Source organism: Herpailurus yagouaroundi, unplaced genomic scaffold (genome assembly GCF_014898765.1).
Source record: "Herpailurus yagouaroundi ecotype Mexico unplaced genomic scaffold, PumYag 28, whole genome shotgun sequence".
Classification (NCBI taxonomy): Eukaryota; Metazoa; Chordata; class Mammalia; order Carnivora; family Felidae; genus Herpailurus; species Herpailurus yagouaroundi.
Genome location: NW_024412376.1, coordinates 149,629,467 through 149,648,528, shown reverse-complemented (window position 1 = coordinate 149,648,528; position 19,062 = coordinate 149,629,467). Strand labels below are relative to the sequence as shown.

The window sequence follows — 19,062 nt, the reverse complement described above, 5'->3', positions numbered from 1 at the left end:
CCCTAAGACCACCAGGCCCCAGTCAGATCCCAGACTGCAGGCATGACGGTAACGTGAAAAGAAAGGGCAATCCTCTCCACCTGAACTCTTTCCTTATCATTTTATCGGTCGTTCCATTTTTTATTTTCCAAGTTAGCCCAAAGTTGCAGATCGGTATACTTGACTCGGTTTATAAGTAGGCGGAGGCTGGGCCGCGGAGATTTTGTTCTGGTACAATGTTCGCGTTCTGTTATGGGCGTAACACTTCCCAGTCTCCCTGCTGGCCCACGCTGCTTATCCTCCAGGTACAAACACACAGTGTTAACTCTTCCCCAACATGATCGATTCAGAGACAAGGGTAACTTTTTCAATGGTGCAAAACCCACCAGGGCTTCATTGAGGGACAGTCCTTAAACAAGAAAGAAGCAGCATGAACAACAGAAACAGCAACAAAAGGGGCGCCTGGGTGGGGCAGTCGGTTAAGCGTCCGACTTCAGCCAGGTCACGATCTCGCGGTCCGTGAGTTCGAGCCCCGCGTCGGGCTCTGGGCTGACGGCTCAGAGCCTGGAGCCTGTTTCCGATTCTGTGTCTCCCTCTCTCTCTGCCCCTCCCCCGTTCATGCTCTGTCTCTCTCTGTCCCGAAAATAAATAAAAACAAAAACAAAAAATAAATAAATAAATAAATGAGAAAGTACACATCCGCTACAGAGAAAAAAATACATTAGAAATATATAATTTTAAAAGTGAGTTGAGGGGCGCCTGGGTGGCGCAGTCGGTTGAACGTCCGACTTCAGCCAGGTCACGATCTCGCGGTCCGTGAGTTCGAGCCCCGCGTCGGGCTCTGGGCTGATGGCTCAGAGCCTGGAGCCTGTTTCCGATTCTGTGTCTCCCTCTCTCTCTCTCTGCCCCTCCCCTGTTCATGCTCTGTCTCTCTCTGTCCCGAAAATAAAAAAACGTTGAAAAAAAAACTTAAAAAAAAAAAAAAAAAAGAAACAGCAACAAAAAATAAAATGAAGGTGGAAAACACAGGAGGTGTCCATCTGGCTTAAGTTCCTGTCGTGGAGAACATAACTTAGAAGCCATGCTTCGGAACGCCGGCATGTCCCATCGACTGGCGAACAACTTCTTGCTGTCTCTCCCCTCAACTGCCTTCTCTAAGCATGGCTTGTTCAACACCCTTCACCCTTGCAGGTACGTGCATTTTTAAGTGCCTTCTGAAAAGCCGTTAAAAAGACCAGATCGGTTTCTGGCATTTTACTACGCTGCCATTCACGCATTCCTTTCCTCCCTTTTCTCTTTCCGTCCCATTTTTGCTCTTACGTTGCGGTTGGAAATGTGCGTGTGCTCTGGCCAATGTGGACATGCTAGTAAAATCAGTGTTTCTGAATGTGGCATTATCCCGATAATCTAAAACACATTAGTGATAGCAGGTGTCCCTGTTATTAATTTGTATTTGGCCTTTGGATGATGCCAGACTTAACAGTCCGAGCCCTGTAACTGTCCTCACCTGACATGCTGATATTTACTGCTTCCCTATACATCTGTAACAGGTGTCTTTCTTGCAGTCACAGAGACACATTCTCCTGCCTCTTTGCAACTATGACAGCTATTTCACAACCGTAGCCTTAATTTTATAATAAGATTTAAGAGGATAAAGCAGTCACTAAACACAAAAGGCTAATTATTGTACGTTTTTTCACCCCAACAGACTTTTCCCTTAGTTAAGGAGCAGACAATAAATTAGCTTAACTGCACTGATGATAATGAATCATCATAATTAAGTATAATTCTCCATTAACCTTTTGGAGGTTTTTGTGCCATTGATGGTAAATTTTAAAGAGAGAGAGAAGAAAGAGTGGACTTGGCCACATTAATTATATTAAGGAAAAAAGAATTCTTACTTCTTAGAAAAAAATTAGTGAGGACAGGGAAAAGGGAGAAGGCCGGGGGGGGGGCAGGCAGTAAAGAATGACAGTCTTAGTGGAGGGTATGTCATGTGAACTGTCTCTATCAATCTTGGTAACCTTATTGTACATCACCTTCATTAAACTGTAAAACACTGGGGACTCTGAGTAGCTACAGCGATATAGGCCTTTATGAACCACTGTGCTGTCCTGTCATTACGTGCAAAAGGGCATAATACGTTTTAGGATGACAGCAAACATTAATGATTCCAAAAATGAAAACTGCCTATGCTACCTGCTGCTCGTAACACGTTAGGCTGGCCGAGGTGGTTCCCAGAGCTGCGGCCGCCAAGGCACGGCTTCTCGCAGCTCGCTGCCTCCAGTGCAACAGAGAGGCGACTGGCCAGTCTCCGCCGACAACTCAATCCACGGCTGGACGCTGAGCCCGGGAACTCACCTCCTTCAGAAGAACATAAAAGGGCCACTGTTCTAAACGGTCCGGACGCTGACTTGAAAACGAGTCCAGGAATTCCAGTGATGAAAAGAAATCCTCCATATTTCCAGATCAACTCCCAACAGCATCCAGAATAATGCGTGATGGAAAAATGAAACTACAGCAGCTGAGAGACCCACACTGCCAGCCAGCCAGCCAGCCAGCCAGCCACAGGATGCTCCGGCTGCTCCAAGGCACTTGGGACTTTGAAGCCACTTAGAACCCTGACTCCTAATAGCGACAGCACGTATGAATTAGCCCTATCCAGTCCACCTTACCGAGAAATCACAACAAGATAAGGACAGTCAGGATCCGCAAGTACCAGCTGCCAAGGCAGGAGAGGGCAACCCGAGCCAACATATGCAAACCCAGTAAAGAGTTAAGGAGCCAGGGCATGCCTCGCTAGATAGGAGAAATGCATTCGCGGACGGCCCGGCCAAATTATTTTCACTTTAGATGTGTATCGCCACACCACATGGACATCTTATTTAATCAAATCACGTGTGGCTCTCGATCCTCCCCCTCACCCTACGTGCCCTCGGCTGCCCAGAGGGAGCCCTAGCAGTCCTCTGCCGGAGTCATTGTTAGCTGCTCCGGTCCCCCGTGCAATGCAATTGGGCTACATCTCGCTGCAGTCCGCAGAAAGTTTCGCTTCTTTCCCAAGTTGCCCAAACTTTCCGAGAACATTCCATTGTGTTGAATGCAAACATGCCGCGGCCCTCCTTCCCCCCGCTAGTCACTGTAGGCTCCAGAGATTATGAGGAAACGGCTTGCTTTTCTCCCCCTGTATGAATTGTGGCCAGGAGAGACTGTGGAATTGATGTATTGCCGTCTATTTTTACACAAGCAGCGAGCAGCCCCACACACAGCCCTGCATAAACTCCTCTCTCCGGCTTCAGGCAGCTCTCCGTGGTACAGAGAGATTTAACCATTGGCTTCCCTGCCACCGACGCTAATGCAAAACCTTGCATCGTAAGGCGTATGTACATAGTTTTTTATTTGCTGACCAGATCTTTCAACCACATATAGCTGTTTTAAAGGGATCAGCTCCCTTGTTTTGTGGTGCTGTGGGGAAAGCAATCTAAAATAGCCTAGCAGGATTATTTAGGATTTTGTGAGTTCTCTGTCTGATGAACAGAGAGAGAGGGGAAAAAGAGAAAAAAAAAATCCGGACTAGAGTCAAAACTGACTATATTTGAGCACATCCATTTTAATATTTTTATCTTCATCTTATTATAAATAGAAATGGCATTTTTCCAACCAGGCCACTAAACACCACTGGAAAGACTTCAGCTTCTGATTCATATCAATATCTTAGAGCATAAATATTGCATATGAGTAGAAACAGAGCCAAAGGCACATGGAAAGAGTTTCCAACTGCAACAGATATGGGTGACAGCAGCTAAGCTTTGATTTGCTCAAGGCATCTCAGAGCCACCTTAAAATAGCAAAGTTATTGGAGTTAAGATAAGATTGAGATTCCCTTCCAAAAGCTCCTGCCCGGGATACTTTCCTGCCTCCTCTCCTTGTCCAAGCCCTTCGGGCCCGCGGCACCCCCCCCGTTACAGGAATAATTGCATCGGGAGGGAAGTTTCAGTCCTGGCTACAGTGCCGAGCCCAGCCCCAGCTCACCTCGATGTCACTCCATACAGAGTCCTGGTTGCACATGTCCCACGCCATCCAGCTCCTGAATGACGCCAGTCAAGCTTTTTCAACTCCAATCCACAGTGACACAGAGCACACACTCATGCAGGCAACCAGCCCCTTACTGAGAGTGAACTGAAGGCACCTGTCTTACTACAGTCCCCAGTCACATGACAAAGCTATTAAAAAGTAGGCTGGGCTGTCACTCACCCAGCCTCCCTTCTCCTGTGCAGCTTGCTGCTCAAACTCGTGACGTCACTCAAAGGCAGCCTTCTGCCTCAGTGAAGTAACGCTTAAAAAAAAAAAAAAAAAAAAAAACGGAAAGAAGAAAGAAAGAAAGGAAACACTTGGACTTTTGGAGGCTTCAAGCATCATGCTGTGATTAAAGCCAGCTTTGAATGCCACAGACTCTAAACGGAGTCCTGGCCATATAATAACTAAAATCCCCTGCAATCTTTTTTTAATTTATTTTCCTTCCAAAACAAGCGAGTGGCAAAGCTCCCTGTTTCATCACAGAGTAACTATACTCTTAGCTAAAATGTGCACTCCCCAAGGATTCAAATACTAAGACCTCCAGTGGACTCCAGCTCGGTTTGGGACTAAAGCAAGAGCTTATCACATGATGCATTTTTATGAGACATTTTCTAATTGGGGGAAGTGTTTGAAAGCAGAGAATGGGGCAGGCATTTTTTTTTTTTTTTGCTTGTTTAATCAACAAAATAGTCTGTATTTGTTAAGGTATAAACAAACTCCTCTACCCAGGAATCTGCTGTCCCCGTGGTGGTAGGGAACACCAGCTCCCAAAGTGTTACTGCAATTTGCTTTGCTCCTTATAAGGAGAACAACGAACAAAATACCACCCTTTCAGGTCCTTTCTAATTATTTCCATTTCTCTCATAGGCTCCCAGAAAACAAGTGTTAGTAAATACAGTTGCTGCCGCTGTGCTCAGATCAGCTGAGTTTCCCGGCTGCCTTTTTTTTCATACGTGTACCATTTCCACCCCAGCCGCCTTAGGGTGCCTTTTTGAATAAACACTGGATTCCAACCCAAGTGCCTGAGCTGTGCAGTTTGCATTTGAGACCAAGAATGTCCGTGGAGTAAGGGAAAAATACTGACACGCTATTAGCAGAAATATTCATTTCTTGAGCTTTTTAAATTTTTTTTTTCCAGCCTCTACCCTGAGACAATGAAGCCTAATGCAGGTGCACTGTTTTATGATGACATACATATTGAATACATAACAAACTCAAGGCACTGGGGATCGCCGAGAAACACTTCCCATAACACTACAGTGGTCTGATTTAACCCTTCCAAGTTCCAGGGAAATGTACATGTGTATATAAATTTGTGAATACATATGTTTTTAATAAAATTTTCAACCCAATATACTTTAAAATCAGTTCAATTCTTTTACTTGATAATAACTTCTCTGGAAAAAAAAAATCCCCCAGGTATCTAAAAATAATTTTAAAGCACTATTAATTTAATCTCCTGTTCCACTAAGGTTAATTTAATGGGTTCTCTCTTGTCCATCTCTTTCTAAAGAAAAAAAAAAAAAATGGTGATTCTCCCTGACACATTTTAACTGTAAAGTTGCACCAATATTAAAGGTGAAAGGAAGACAAATCAAACAAACAAAAATCAAACTGTTTCTTCTTTCAGACCACACATGTTATAAGGTATTTTTCTACTCTGATATCTGCAACAAGTTGCCAGTAAATTCCTGAAAAATGTGATGAAATTGACAGTTTGTCATTACTGGACATAAAAAGATGGCCCAGAGCTTTGACATTTTAAGTTAGCTGAGTACATTTCACCGGCACATTTTCCCTCTTACAAATAGCGGAAAATTACTGTAGTTTTAATTTCCTAAATCAAGAAAGAACAGGAAAATACAACCTCGGGAAGGCTTTTATACATGCAATTAGTGGCATTACTCTGCACTCCCCACAAAGAAACACTAATTTTCTTCCCAATTATATTCTGATTTAATGTAAAACTGCAGTAAATTATTAAAATTCAGGGCAAAGGTCATTGGCTCTACCCTCAACACAGCCAACTGTGAAATAAGAGTGGTCAGTTGACCAATAAGAGTTGATGTTTATTAATTATTATCAGGTGATCCCCGTGGTGATTTTTTCTGATACTCTTCACTGTCTTTATCAAAGGTTAGGCATCCATCATGCATATCTTTGTAAGCATATAAATGTATATACATATATTTTTTTAAATTCTGTTCACACATTTTAAAGAAGTTCTCTGCACTGGAACATTTTGTATGATTGTTTTTGATATTGTAACCTGTCCACATTGTGGTGTTGGGGTTTTCTTACTTGTTTTCTTACCACCTAATTCCACTTTTTCTTAATCCAATCAGCACACTCACTAAAACTACAGTGGCCCTTCACCATCACAATGAGGGGGAGTTAAGAGTCAAAACACTGACATGATTTATAAGCTACAGCATAGGGCATATTTCCCCTCAAGTTTCTATGACGGGACAATTCCAAACTTAAATGGATTCTTGGGACAAATTAGAGTAACTTTCACTATTATTATTATATTTTTTTTAATCTCAAAGTTACAACTCTAACGAGAGGGATATTTGAGAGGTCTTATAATTTGGTTAATTAGCTCTGCAGATTTTAAAAATTCTCTTCTGTCCAGTTTTTCCTTTTCTCAGGAGAACATAGACTGTTAGTTCCTCACCAACTTAGCTCTTTTCTGGCTTCCCAGGCAGTTTCTAGATTTAATTCTTTCTCTGTCCTGACCGGTTTTCTCTTCCTCTCTCCCTGCGGCCCTCCTCATACCTCTCCATCAGCTCTGCCTCTAAGATTTCCAAATGTTTGTTTTCAATCAGCAAGGATCTATTGAAATCTGACTGTGTCCACAGCAACGTATTGTAAGGACTACCAAGAAGGCATAGGACATGGACACAAGGGAGCTGACAATTTTAGGGGGATGACAGCCCTTAAAAATGAAAAATAATTTGTTATGAAAAAAAAAAAAAAACAATGCAACTTTGCCCAATACCAGGATTCCTCTTCTCCTCAAAACACACCCTTTTTAGGTACAAGGTCCTTCCACTAACCATGACAATTCACACCCAAATCAACCCCACTTTGTCCCAACAATAGAAAGAGGTATTTATTAACATCTGTTGAGAGCCCATAATGTTCCATATCTTCACAGAACCTAGATTCCACCCCAGTGGAATTTCTCCCCTCACTAGCTCTGTTAACGTTTCCCAAGACTCCAACATTAGTGAAGGCAAGAGGTCTAGCCTCAGTTGATAACAAGAGAGAAAATAAACCTTCGAGATAATTCCATTCCGTAACAAAAATATTACACAAAGCATGTAACATTTCCCCACTACTGCCCCAAACTATAGGCTTTTCCCACCCTCTCTGCTTCAGACAATTATCACTTAAAAACTAAATAAACACAATCAAACTCAAACACCCCAGTAGACAGCAGCAAAGACAATTTGTTTTAACATCATTATTGCAAATAGGTGAGAACTCAGAAGTAAAGAGCTACTAGTATAAAATATCTTTGTCCCATTGTTTTTTTATAAACTTAAACAGAGATGTAAGGACAAATTAAAGGCTGAAACTTAAAAAGAAACCTGGAAAAGAAAATATATATAGCAGGGCTGACATGAGCTTGACATTAAGATCAGCATTTTATATAGCATATTTCAATCAATTTTGGTCCTCAAAGCTACTCAATAAAGATTATCTTGTACTCATTTTATAACTGAGAAAAAATATAAAAAGAAAAAAAGCAAGGGTTTAGAGAGCAGCTGAAAATGGCATATAGATCTCTGAAAACCCTTCTAGGAAGGACTGAAGTTTCATACATAAGAATAATATTCATTCCCAAGTCAAAAGCACCAGCAAAGACCCCGGAGGTAACTTTATATCCGAGAGAGTGTCTACATAGCTGGAAACTAACATTCCTGGGAATGCTGCCTGCCTAGAGCATTCTTCCAGAAAAGGAAAGGGATCTGCCCAGAATTGCTAATGTTTTTAAAGTTAATCATTGCTAACAGGCATTCAATTGCTTGCTTTTAATTCCTAGAGGGGCTGATTGATTCTGATACCCCATGTCAGTTTCTGAGCACATGCTCTGAGCCTCTGGGACATGTTTGAAGCTGGGGCCATGCAGGGCACCAAAGTTGGTGGCAGAGCAGGGTATATCAAACACCTCTAGCCTACAAACACTCTCAAATCAAATCTTACTTTGTTCTGCCATGATGATGTCAGTGTGAACAAAGCACCTTGGGGGAAACAAACAGAAGAAAAGTCACTGCATGGCTTTAATGCTTCCTTGAATTCATTTGTTTATTTTTTAAAATAAACTGAAGGCAATAGACAACCTTGGCAACACAACTTTTATCCCCAATAAAACCTTCTGCAGAACAGTTCTGTGCAACTGAGTCAGCCTGTATTTTAACACAGACCTCAGAATCTGCTCCTGCCGTTTTTCACATTAAAGCCAAAAAAAAAAAAAAAAAAAAAGTGAAAATTAATTTGGGCTGCAGTCAGTCAGTTGGACTAAGCTAAACATAAAGTAAAAAGTATGCTTATTAAGTGTGAAGATAAGAAATAATAAAAGGATGGTTAAAATCTGCTTTTGTCTGATATTTAATTCTGCCGTATTTGTGCTTCTACAGACATTTTCATTTACCTTAATTATTTCAAGTTAATGCATCTATAATGCAGGGAGTTATTGGTTATATAAATAAGAAATGCTCCATAGGATTATTTAGCAATATTTTTTTTTACTGAAATTGAAAATAAAGCACATTGTATTTTATTAAATTTGGCACTATTGAAAAATATAAAGAGCCACTAAACCTCAGTAATGTAATAGTTCACTGAAGAAGATATTTTTATTCCCTAAGGAACTTAGTGAAGGGCCTGAGAAAACTCAGGTACACAAATTACTAAATTGAAAAAAAAAAAAAACTGTTAGTCGAATAGTTCTGCCTGGTACTTTTTTCTAGAGCTTGGGTCCTAATGAGCTTAACTTTTCTTGACTTTAGTAAAGTAAATTGTATTGTTCAATTAGTCTCAAAATGGAAGCATGAAATAGGTGAAGAGTTTTCTTTCTTTCTTTCTTTCTTTCTTTCTTTCTTTCTTTCCTTCTTTCTTTCCTTCTTTCTCTTTCCTCCCTCCCTCCTTTATTTTTCTTCCTTCCTTCCTTCTTTCCTTCCTTCCTTCCTTTCTTTCTCTCTCTCTCTTTCTTTAACTCCCATCAGACAAGTCTCAGAAAGGTTTGGTGATTTTGCTTTTGTTTCTGTTGTAGATTTTTCCAGTGTTTTGATATTTGAATTTAATTCCAGCAGAGCTAATATCTATCCTGAAAATGTGGGAAGGCAGAAAGGGAATAAATTCCTATCTTAAGAAGCAATTAGCTTCAGGTCTAAGCTGAATTTTATGATGACTTAAATAAAATCTTACCTTATATTTGCTAGCCCCAACAGACACAGGATTTTTGAGAAAACTTTCTTAACCAAGAAGAACACTTCACTAAGATTGACCTCCACATTTAGCAGCTCAATCAAAAATAGATGTCAAATGCTACTGGTAGGATTACAAATGGGTACAAGTGTTTCTAGAGGACAAGTAGGCAATACGTATCAAAAGTGTCGGGGCGCCTGGGTGGTGCAGTCGGTTAAGGGTCCGACTTCAGCCAGGTCACGGTCTCGCGGTCCGTGAGTTCAAGCCCCGCGTCAGGCTCTGGGCTGATGGCTCGGAGCCTGGAGCCTGTTTCCGATTCTGTGTCTCCCTCTCTCTCTGCCCCTCCCCCGTTCATGCTCTGTCTCTCTCTGTCCCAAAAACAAATAAACGTTGAAAAAAAAAATAAAAAAAAAAAAGTGTTAAAAATAGGCATCCCCATAAACCCAGAAATTCTACTTCTGGAAATTCATCTTAAGGGCACAACAAGGGGATGTGTGCAAAGATTTTTGGTGTGAGGAGACCCAATACTATATTATTTGTATATAAATATACACAAATAAAATACTTGAAAACTTGAAAGCTAGGTAAATGAGTGATAGTAATAGTCTCGTTAAATAAATTATAAAGCATTTTATATGTGTGTGTGTCTGTGTATATACACATATATATTCATATATATATTCATATGTTTATATATTCATTATATATGTATATTCAACGCTAACATTAAAATCTATCGCAAAATACATGTAATGGCAAATAAGAAAATGTTCAAAATACACTAAGGTTTAAAATTACGTTTGAAAAAACTATAATCAAAACAAATTTACATGCCAATGTATCTACTCAAAGAAAAGAAGAAAGAGGACTGGGAGAACATATGGCAAGGTGTTAATAGTGGCTGATGATATTATAAGTCCTTTTTAATTTTCTTTCCATGTGTGTATGTTTTTCTGTAATTTTTAAATTTTCTGTGATGAACATGTATAACTTTTGTATTCAAAATAGAAAGTATCCCTTTTTCAAGGAAATCTAGAGGTTCAGGCGTATAGCTGTGCCCTCTTAATGTACAGGGAATGTAGCAAACAGAAATGGCCCCTGGCATCCAACGGAAGTCTCAAATATTCATCACATGTTTACAAGGAAGCCATTTCTGTCTATCATACCGAGTGTAGCCCACACTCCACTCAGAAGAAAGCCTCCTGAGTAACTGGGAGCAGTTACTCCTCAGCATTCTGAGAAACCCTCTGAGCCCTGAGCTATAGGTTGAGGAAAGCTATCAAGTCTTAGTAGCTTGCCTCAGAGTTGGGCCCAAACCCCTGGCCCCAAGATCCCCTGGCATTTTCACTTTGTTTCTCGATTTGAAATTTCATCAGTTCAGTTTAACAAACTCTCCGTTCAAAACTGTAATTATCCTTGGTAGGGTAAAGGAGATTTCAGTTATTTATACAAAAGCATCTATTTGTTAGCCATGTTTTTCCTTCCTTTCTAGCATCTAACAGAGTTCAGAAGCACATACCAAGAAAAAGACTAGTAAATGTCTTCAGAATGGTGTGACTATAAACTATTAAGAAGATTTCTCAGGAAGAGATTTTAGCACCTGGGAACAGGAAGGGGCCGTCCTGGCAGGTTTGGGAAGAGTTGATGTAGACGTGACTTCTTCCCAAGACAACTGAAGTGGACAGGATGAGGAAAATGCCGTCCAAGTTTCAAACCAGGGACTTGCAAGTGAACTTCTGGGACGCCATCTGTTCCCAAATGTGTAGCCACTGTGCAGGCTCTCATGTGGTGCAGCGCTTTTCTTGGGCAGGAAGCTCCTTCTGAACCCTCCAAGTATCCTGGCGGAGAGGTTGACCCATTCTCTTTCCCCAGGAAGGCTCACTATCCTCACAGGAATGAAGGCTCTTACTATTAGCCTCTTGGAGTTAGTGTTCTCACAGTTTCATGGGCCTTTCCTGCAAATCACTCTTCCCACACTCGGGTGATCATTATTTTGACTATTAAGAATTTTCGTGGGAAAAGGGGTAATGAGGCTGGAACCAAGGCCAAGTTCATGAGATCTGTAGTCACGGGAATAAAAGGCACAGCAAAAGGAATATAGTTGATGGTATTATAGTAGCCTTGGATGGTGACAGATGGTAGCTATGCTTGTGATGAGCATAGCATAATATTTAAACTTGTCGAATCACTGTGTTGCACACGTGAAACTAATGTAACATTGTGTGTCAACTATACTCAAATTAAAAAAATATATATATATATGTATATATATATATATATTTTTTTTTTTTTAAAGGGATTACATTTGGCTCAAGTCTATCCAAGAAGTAGAGGTAGAGGAACTTTGTGGATCTTGATTCAGTCCAAGATGGAAGGAAAGGGATGATGGAAGAACATGGGTCCTCACTCAGCTGTGTCACTAGCCCACATTTCAGCTTCGGGCAGTTCACTTAATGTCTCTGAGCCTCGCTCAAAGGAGATGGCCAGATTCAAACACATCTCAGATCCCTGCCACCTCTCAGACGCAAGGATATGCCTGCCTTGACAGAGGCAGAGACAGGCAACTTGGAAAGACCTCTTCGCACAGAGTAAATCCAAATGTTTCACTGCACAAAGGCAAGAATTCAGGAAGCGTGTGCAAAGAAGAGTAGGAAGCTGGTTTTCAACTTTGTTGAAAGAGCACAGCTTCATCACATCCCTTGCAATATAGGTATTTAACTTCCTAACCATTCTAGAAAAGGAATATACTACTTTCACACATACTGACTATGCGAAATCTGGCTTCTACAGACCTGAGTTTCTTACAAAGCCCAGCAGTTGCCCCAGAGAAACAGCAAGTTTTCATCTTGTTTGTCATTAATGCTATTAAGTGGCATAAGTCGTGTGTGAGACCAAGTTCCTACTCACACAATAAAAATGAAAACCACACACCTCGCGTGATAGTGACTATTGACTATGCCCGCATAGAGATGCCATTTGACATACTAACATGCAATTTGGTTTTACAGCAGGGATTAAAAGACATTACCAGGAGAGAGAGGATTTGGAAAAGAGGAAGGATCCTGAACTTAGGGTTTTGTAAAGAGGAATAAGGTCTACAGCATCTAGGGAAATAAAAACTTAGAGTAACCCTCTTGCCTCCTAATCCTGGAATGCTCCCCCACCACTGCACTCCCCCTTGCCCCCAGCTTAAATGAAGGATTCATTATATTTGGTCAAAGGAGACCTTACCCCTTTTTAATTTGAGGGAAATTACCTGAGATATTACGGCAGGGTATGGAAAGAGAAGAGGCCGTGCGCCTAAAATGTTTTATTATGGCATTATTAGCAAATGTACTAAACCAAGGCTGTATCACAGGTTGGTTGATGTATCCTTGGGAGTTAATAATGTCTCCCAGTCAGCTGTTTTCTTTGTACGTACAACCCAGTTTAACAGGAGGAGGAAGATCTATGCTTCAGAGTCATCTGATGCCACCCAGCCAGAGATCCTCCTTTAGGGCTGAGTGAGCATCCACAGGCACACTAAATTCCCTAATAGGAAATTTGGAGAGAGAGCCCTAGTGACAATGGAGTAAGCAAAGTAAGACCAGGTAAATGATAAACCTCCGTGAGGACAAAGCCTTGATAAACCACCAGCTATTTTCATACAATGCTGGATGTCCAAAGAGTATTCACTAGCACGACATACTTAACGGTCCCATTTTCCTGCACCAAGAGCAAAGAAACCATAAGAAAGCTAACATAAGAAAGCTTCATTTGCGTGCCTATGGATTAATCTCCAAAAGGCAGTTTGCAAGAGTTTGCCTTTTAAACAAGCCCAAAGCTTCCTTGCGCTTTAAGGAGACTGGGTTGTCCTTTCCCCCGAGCAGATGATCAGAAAGGATTCTTTTGCTACCTCTTTTTCAAAGCAAAAATCTCTGACAGCTCCTAAGGTGTTAACTTTCCACCATCTATCTTAGTGGACCCACTTCCACGTAGGGCACCTAAAAATAGGCCACGTCTAACCTTTTGCACAGCTATACAAAGCTACTAAGTGGGAACTACAACTCGGTGCTCTCCTGTGGGTATTTTCAGACGGTGTTCTTTGTCCTCTCTATTATATTACCTGAGGTTGACTATCGCATAAAAACGCAGGACGAGAGTGGGTTGCTGGGATGTACCTTGCATCACAACCGCTAAGGTGACCGCTCTGTCATTGTGTTTTAGGTTTATTATTTAGATTTATATACTACTTTCCCTTTGTCTGTTGATGTATTTAGATTGTATTGTTCCTGTGTTTTAGATTGAACCAAATGGAACGAGGGATGATAATGTTCTGGGGGGGAAAAGCCATTGAAATGATATTAATGTTCCATAAACTTCTTAATTCCACTTAACAATATTAAGGTTGTTGGGACTCTTATGCTTCAAGAGTATAGTCAAGCACATCAATGAAAAAGAATGAGCTTCTGTGACACATCAAAATGTACATAAATCCCAGAAACGTCATGTGAAGCAAAAGGGGTTGGACACACCAAAAAAGCGCATACCTTATTCTATTCTTTAAAAAAATAAGTACAGAAAGAGATAAGCCTAATTTACGCACTTGGAAGTCTGGTTAGAGGTTGCCTTTGGCAGTGGTTGGGAACTGGGGACGTGGGCTGTGGGGAGGGGCTCCAGAAAGCTGGCCATGGTTTATTTCTTGCTGTCAGTGCTGTTTATGTGGGTATGTTCAGTTAGCGAACATTTGTAGAGCTGAACACCTACGATGTACGCACTTTTCAGTATTCGTATTATACTTCAATAAAAAAGTCTAAAATGCATAGAGGAGAAAGAGAAAAGAATCTTCCTATAATATTACAACGTTTCAAAGATTACTACACTTCTGTTAAAAAAAAATCCTGCATGTTTAACTTATCTTCTCAAAAGAACCATTAACCACGCAGACAAACCACTGGAGAGTACGTGTGGAGCAACCTGATGTCTAAGTGTGTTTGTTTGCCCGTGGACAAAGCCCCTTCAACTTCCTAGGTATATTTTCTATCAAAAGATAGGATAGGATTAGGTATTCTCTGAATATATTTCTTTTCTTTTTTTAGTTTTTTTTTTTTTTTTTTTTTTTTTTTTTAGTTTATTTATTTTAGAGAGAGTGCACACACAAGCAGGGGAGGGACAGAGAGAAACAAAGAGGGAGACACAAAATCTGAAGCAGGATCCAGGCTCTGAGCTGCCAGTGCCAAGCCCAGCATGGGGCTCGAACTCACTAGCCGTGAGATCATGACCTGAGCCGAAGTCAGACACTAAACTGACCGAGCCACCCAGGTGCCCCTCTGAACGTATTTCTTAAATAAATTGAGTGAAGGAAACTTCCAACTCCAAATCTGTAGTATTTTGCCGATGGTTCAAACTTCATTATTGAATGTTGTCACTGATTTGGTTTGGAAACGTGATCCCATTCTCTGAGAACATGACCTTGGGGGTCAGTCAGTGCAGATCTGTCACTTAGAATCTACCTATCTGTGTGACCCCAAGTGAGGTACCTAAACTATCTGACCTCACATTCTAAACAATGAAAATGGCAGCGTAAATGCCCATTTTTGATGGTTGCTGTTAGGGTTGAATGAGGTGTATATGAGCCCAGTGCTTGACATATAAAGTACTCAATGATGATACTTTATATTCACATACAAATACTTCACACTCAATTTAACATCAAACAACATTATAGTAGATGCGTAAGTTTGCACTTTGCCTGGCTTCCTCATCTTAAAAAAAAAAAAATCTAGAAACAAAGCAGAGCACTTTCTTTTGAAGTCTTAACATTAAGCCGACTTTCTATGAGAGCACACACAGAATCATCGTCTAAGCTGCAGGGACGCCACGTGTCTGTTGGTTTCTCTGTTTACCTGAAGAAAAGTAAAACCAGCCTCATACTGGTCCTGACCCGGCTCTACCTCCAAAGAGACCAGAAGCACCAAGTGCCGAAAACAGTTTTTGTTTCCATTGTGCTGGCCACAAAAGTCACTTAAGCCAAAAGTCTGCAAAGACTTTCTCTGTTAAGAAACAAGACATCCCATACGTTGCGTGGAAACTGACAAGATACCATGAGCTTGCAAATGTAAGAAGAACCACAAAGTATCAAACCGTGTTTTAAAATGATGGTGTCCGTGGGGGAAGCATGAAAAACAAAGCCACAGGAGCAAAACACTTTTCAATATCAAGTCAATTTTGCCACCAGTGGCCTATCAACTGAATCATCCAAGAGTCCATACTCTTCCCAAAAACTTGTGATCATACAATCACTTTTTAGATGGCTAAAACGACATAAAGGCTATGTTATACTTGTCTTAGATATTTAAGGTTGTTTTTTTTTTCTTGTAAGTCATTTTTCTGTGTCATGAAATGCTGAAAAGCTGGCATATAAGTTAAAAACTGTACTGTCCAATACAGCAGCCACCGCCCACATATGGCTGCTGAGCACTTGAAATAGGTCTAGTCAAAATGAAGATGTGCTGTAAATGTAAATATACATGGTATTTCAAAACGTTAGCGTGAAAAATCAAGAGGAAACGATCTCATTAATAATTTATATTGGCTACATGTTAACATGATATGGCGGATGTATTGGGGAAAACGAGAGATTTTCTTAAAATTAAATTTACGTTTTCTCAACGTGGCACCTAGAAAATTCAAAATCACGTATGTGGTGTGCGGAACCTTCCTATTTGACAGTCCCCGTCTCCCGTTTTGCGCTCCCCCCTCAAGCAAGTGATATGGTACATGCAAGTTAAATTAGTGAATTACGGCATCGGGGAATTGCAGAATGAATACGGGGTAGGAGAGGAGGGCCACAGCAATGCACTCCCCTAGGGGGCACCACTCGCATCCCAGGCTGTGAAGAGTGATCACTGGAGCTTTACAGTATTCTGTGTGCACAGCTCTGTATTATATGCTGTGTAATCCATCGTCCCTACATAATCAGGGATCCCTTCCAGAACATCCCTGAGGCAACCGCATACATCTTCAACACTTTACACACTTTGCCAAAACATATACAAAATAATGAGATGCAAATGTATAAAGTGAGGTCTACCCCAGTACTCCAGATTGGGAGGATGGAAAATAGAGGTGATCATATTATACAATTCTAATAGGAGACAGAAGATAGCCAGAGCAATTCAAAGTATGCAGTCCCCAGTATACACCGGGATGCGGCGTTCTCAAGAAGACGGTTTTCTTCCTGGAGACTAGAGGCATTTTTCAGAGGGTAGCATCCACGTTAATTACAAAATGCACCCGCCTCTCTCTTCCAAGGGAGAAAAGCCTGTTGTTGCATCTGTAATGTAGCCTTAGTTTCTGATGCCAAAAATGATTCAGTAAACACAGTTATGTTATGGTATACTATTTCTTATTCAGCACTCAAATTAATCTCAAGGCAGTGCTGGCATTAATTCAATTTGACGCCTGTACTTAGGATTTCACATAGGTGCCTTCATCCAATTCTTCTTCGCAACTAATAAAATCTTAATTCATGGTAATATATTTATTTCTAGTTCAGTTCATGTTAAGGAGTGCAGTGCTTTACAGAAAACTAATTAATATCAATCATATATTATAACACTTTTAATGGTTCAGAGGAAAATCCTACACTGGGGGAAAGATTAGATGAACCGAGGGGTCTGAGCCCATCCTATTTACTCTATTTTTAGGATTTGAGAAAAAGATACTGAGCATCATTTCAAATATTAATTTAAGTGAAGGTGTGCATCATGGGAAAGCCGGGAATTAAGAACCCGGGTTCTGATCCCTAATAGGACATTGATTTGATGTGGCCCAAGAATGTAATTCACACTCTCAGAGACTCTGTTTTCCACCTATTTTGTGTAATAGCCATATAATTTGCAAGTTGGTAAAGATATTCAAATTGAGATGCATGGCACTATTAAAATAATGAACAACTTCACTAATAGAGAGCCTTCTGCAATTGTTGTTAACAATTCTATTTTTATGTAATGTTTGAGTAATGTTGATAGCATCATATTTTCTGGGATTGGACATATAGTCAGCGGGATAGTTCAAGCGTGAATCCTCACTGTGACATAAACGGGGCCCCCTGGAGTTGTGCAGTGCAGTGGCCCTCACATTTCCTTAGAGAACAACATTTAAAAGGCCTAATTCCTCCCCTCGCCCCCCGCCAGGCACAAAAAGCTGGAACGGTGACTATCCAACTTTTTGAAAAAAAAAATTAAATAATAATAATGCAATAGGTCCCTTGAAATGCATGGTCATAATATTTAGTCTTCCCAAATTAGGCAGTAAGCATTTCATTCATTCAACAATTTCTCCATATTGACATTCTACCATCAAGGGGAAAAAAAAAAAAAAGCACATACTATTCTGTTTTCTCTCTCTCTCTCTCTCTTTTTTTTTTTTTTTTTGCCTCTTTAGAAATCTACACATAAAACCTCCAAAACTGATCCCCATATAATTTTTAAAATCCTGATCATTAGAAATAAAACAAAAGCCCAAACACCGGCAGCATACTGGCTTCTGGTGCAGAGATAATGCCTCTGGATACTCACTGTCAAAACTGAATCCATAGATGATAACCCCAAGACGTATGTCATTCATTTTACTGCAGTGCAAATACTTGTATTGCAAGCTGAGGCAACACTCACGACAGGGGCCTCCGCAGGCTACTTTTAATTCACAAGGGCATGGTGACGTGGGAGGGCACCTCAGAGTCACTGTTCAATGAACTCCACAATAGGGCACAAATCTGAAACCCAATCTTAGGCAGATATGGACGTAAGAGCAAACATATACAGTATCATGTGCTTTCCAACAGCCCTGTGTCTCGAGGGAGCTCTCTGACATCAGCAGTTGAGACAGGTGGTTCCCTTTCCAACTGTGGAAAATAAAACCCTAGTGCAGAGGCACTAAGTAAATATAGCTGTACTGTAATCTTTCCTTGGGGCGCTCTCCCTGTGATTTCTGTCCTGTGATGATACTTTATCCAATGAACCCATCCAGGACATTCTTCGATACTAATAACGGACCGCACATTTGCAAACTGGCTGAAGCTGGCATTGAAGCTACTGAGCGAGGATTCTGTTTGCTGCCCCTGTTGGTCCGACGAAGGTTTTCCTCCTCTCATTTATTCAAAATAGATTGTCAAGTGGCTGCCCAACCCCTCTGCGGGGATATGTCACCCTTTGTCCCCTGGTACTAATACGACCCAACAAAATGACAGACAAAAAGTCAGATCGTCTTAAAATCACATGCAGAGAGCAGGTCAATACCAACCGTATCCAGTTTGGGTCTGAGAACTAAAATCAGCTGAGATGTACTAAGCCCTCTGTGGCCACAACTATTTGCTTTTGCATTTAGGAATTACTAGCAGAAGGGCACCCTGTAACGTGTGTGTAAAATTACTTAATTCAACTTCTATTTCCCTTTCTGAACGTAGATACTTTTACACTCTGACAGCCGCTGGCTCTTAAAGCATTCTCCTTTTTGTTGTATCTCCTTAGAAACACAAATCTTGTTCCCTGGCAGCAACAGCCCTCAGTGCTGTACCACATGCCCAAACTC

General features: G+C 40.9%; 1 protein-coding gene across 5 annotated transcripts in view; it reads right to left on the bottom strand.

Moving 5' to 3' along the window:
- Positions 1–19,062, bottom strand: part of PPARGC1A (PPARG coactivator 1 alpha) — a 655,208-nt gene that overhangs the window by 97,139 nt on the left and 539,007 nt on the right. The window contains exon 1 of one of the 5 annotated variants that reach the window (XM_040486918.1): positions 4,009–4,156. The exons of 2 other annotated variants lie outside the window; for them this stretch is intronic. In XM_040486918.1, coding sequence (XP_040342852.1) covers positions 4,009–4,056 — 48 coding nt within the window. In that variant the 5' untranslated portion in view covers positions 4,057–4,156. Of the gene's footprint in view, positions 1–2,340; positions 3,188–4,008; positions 4,157–19,062 lie in introns of those variants that run through there. 2 more of the 5 variants (XM_040486906.1, XM_040486927.1) reach the window with 2 other exon arrangements.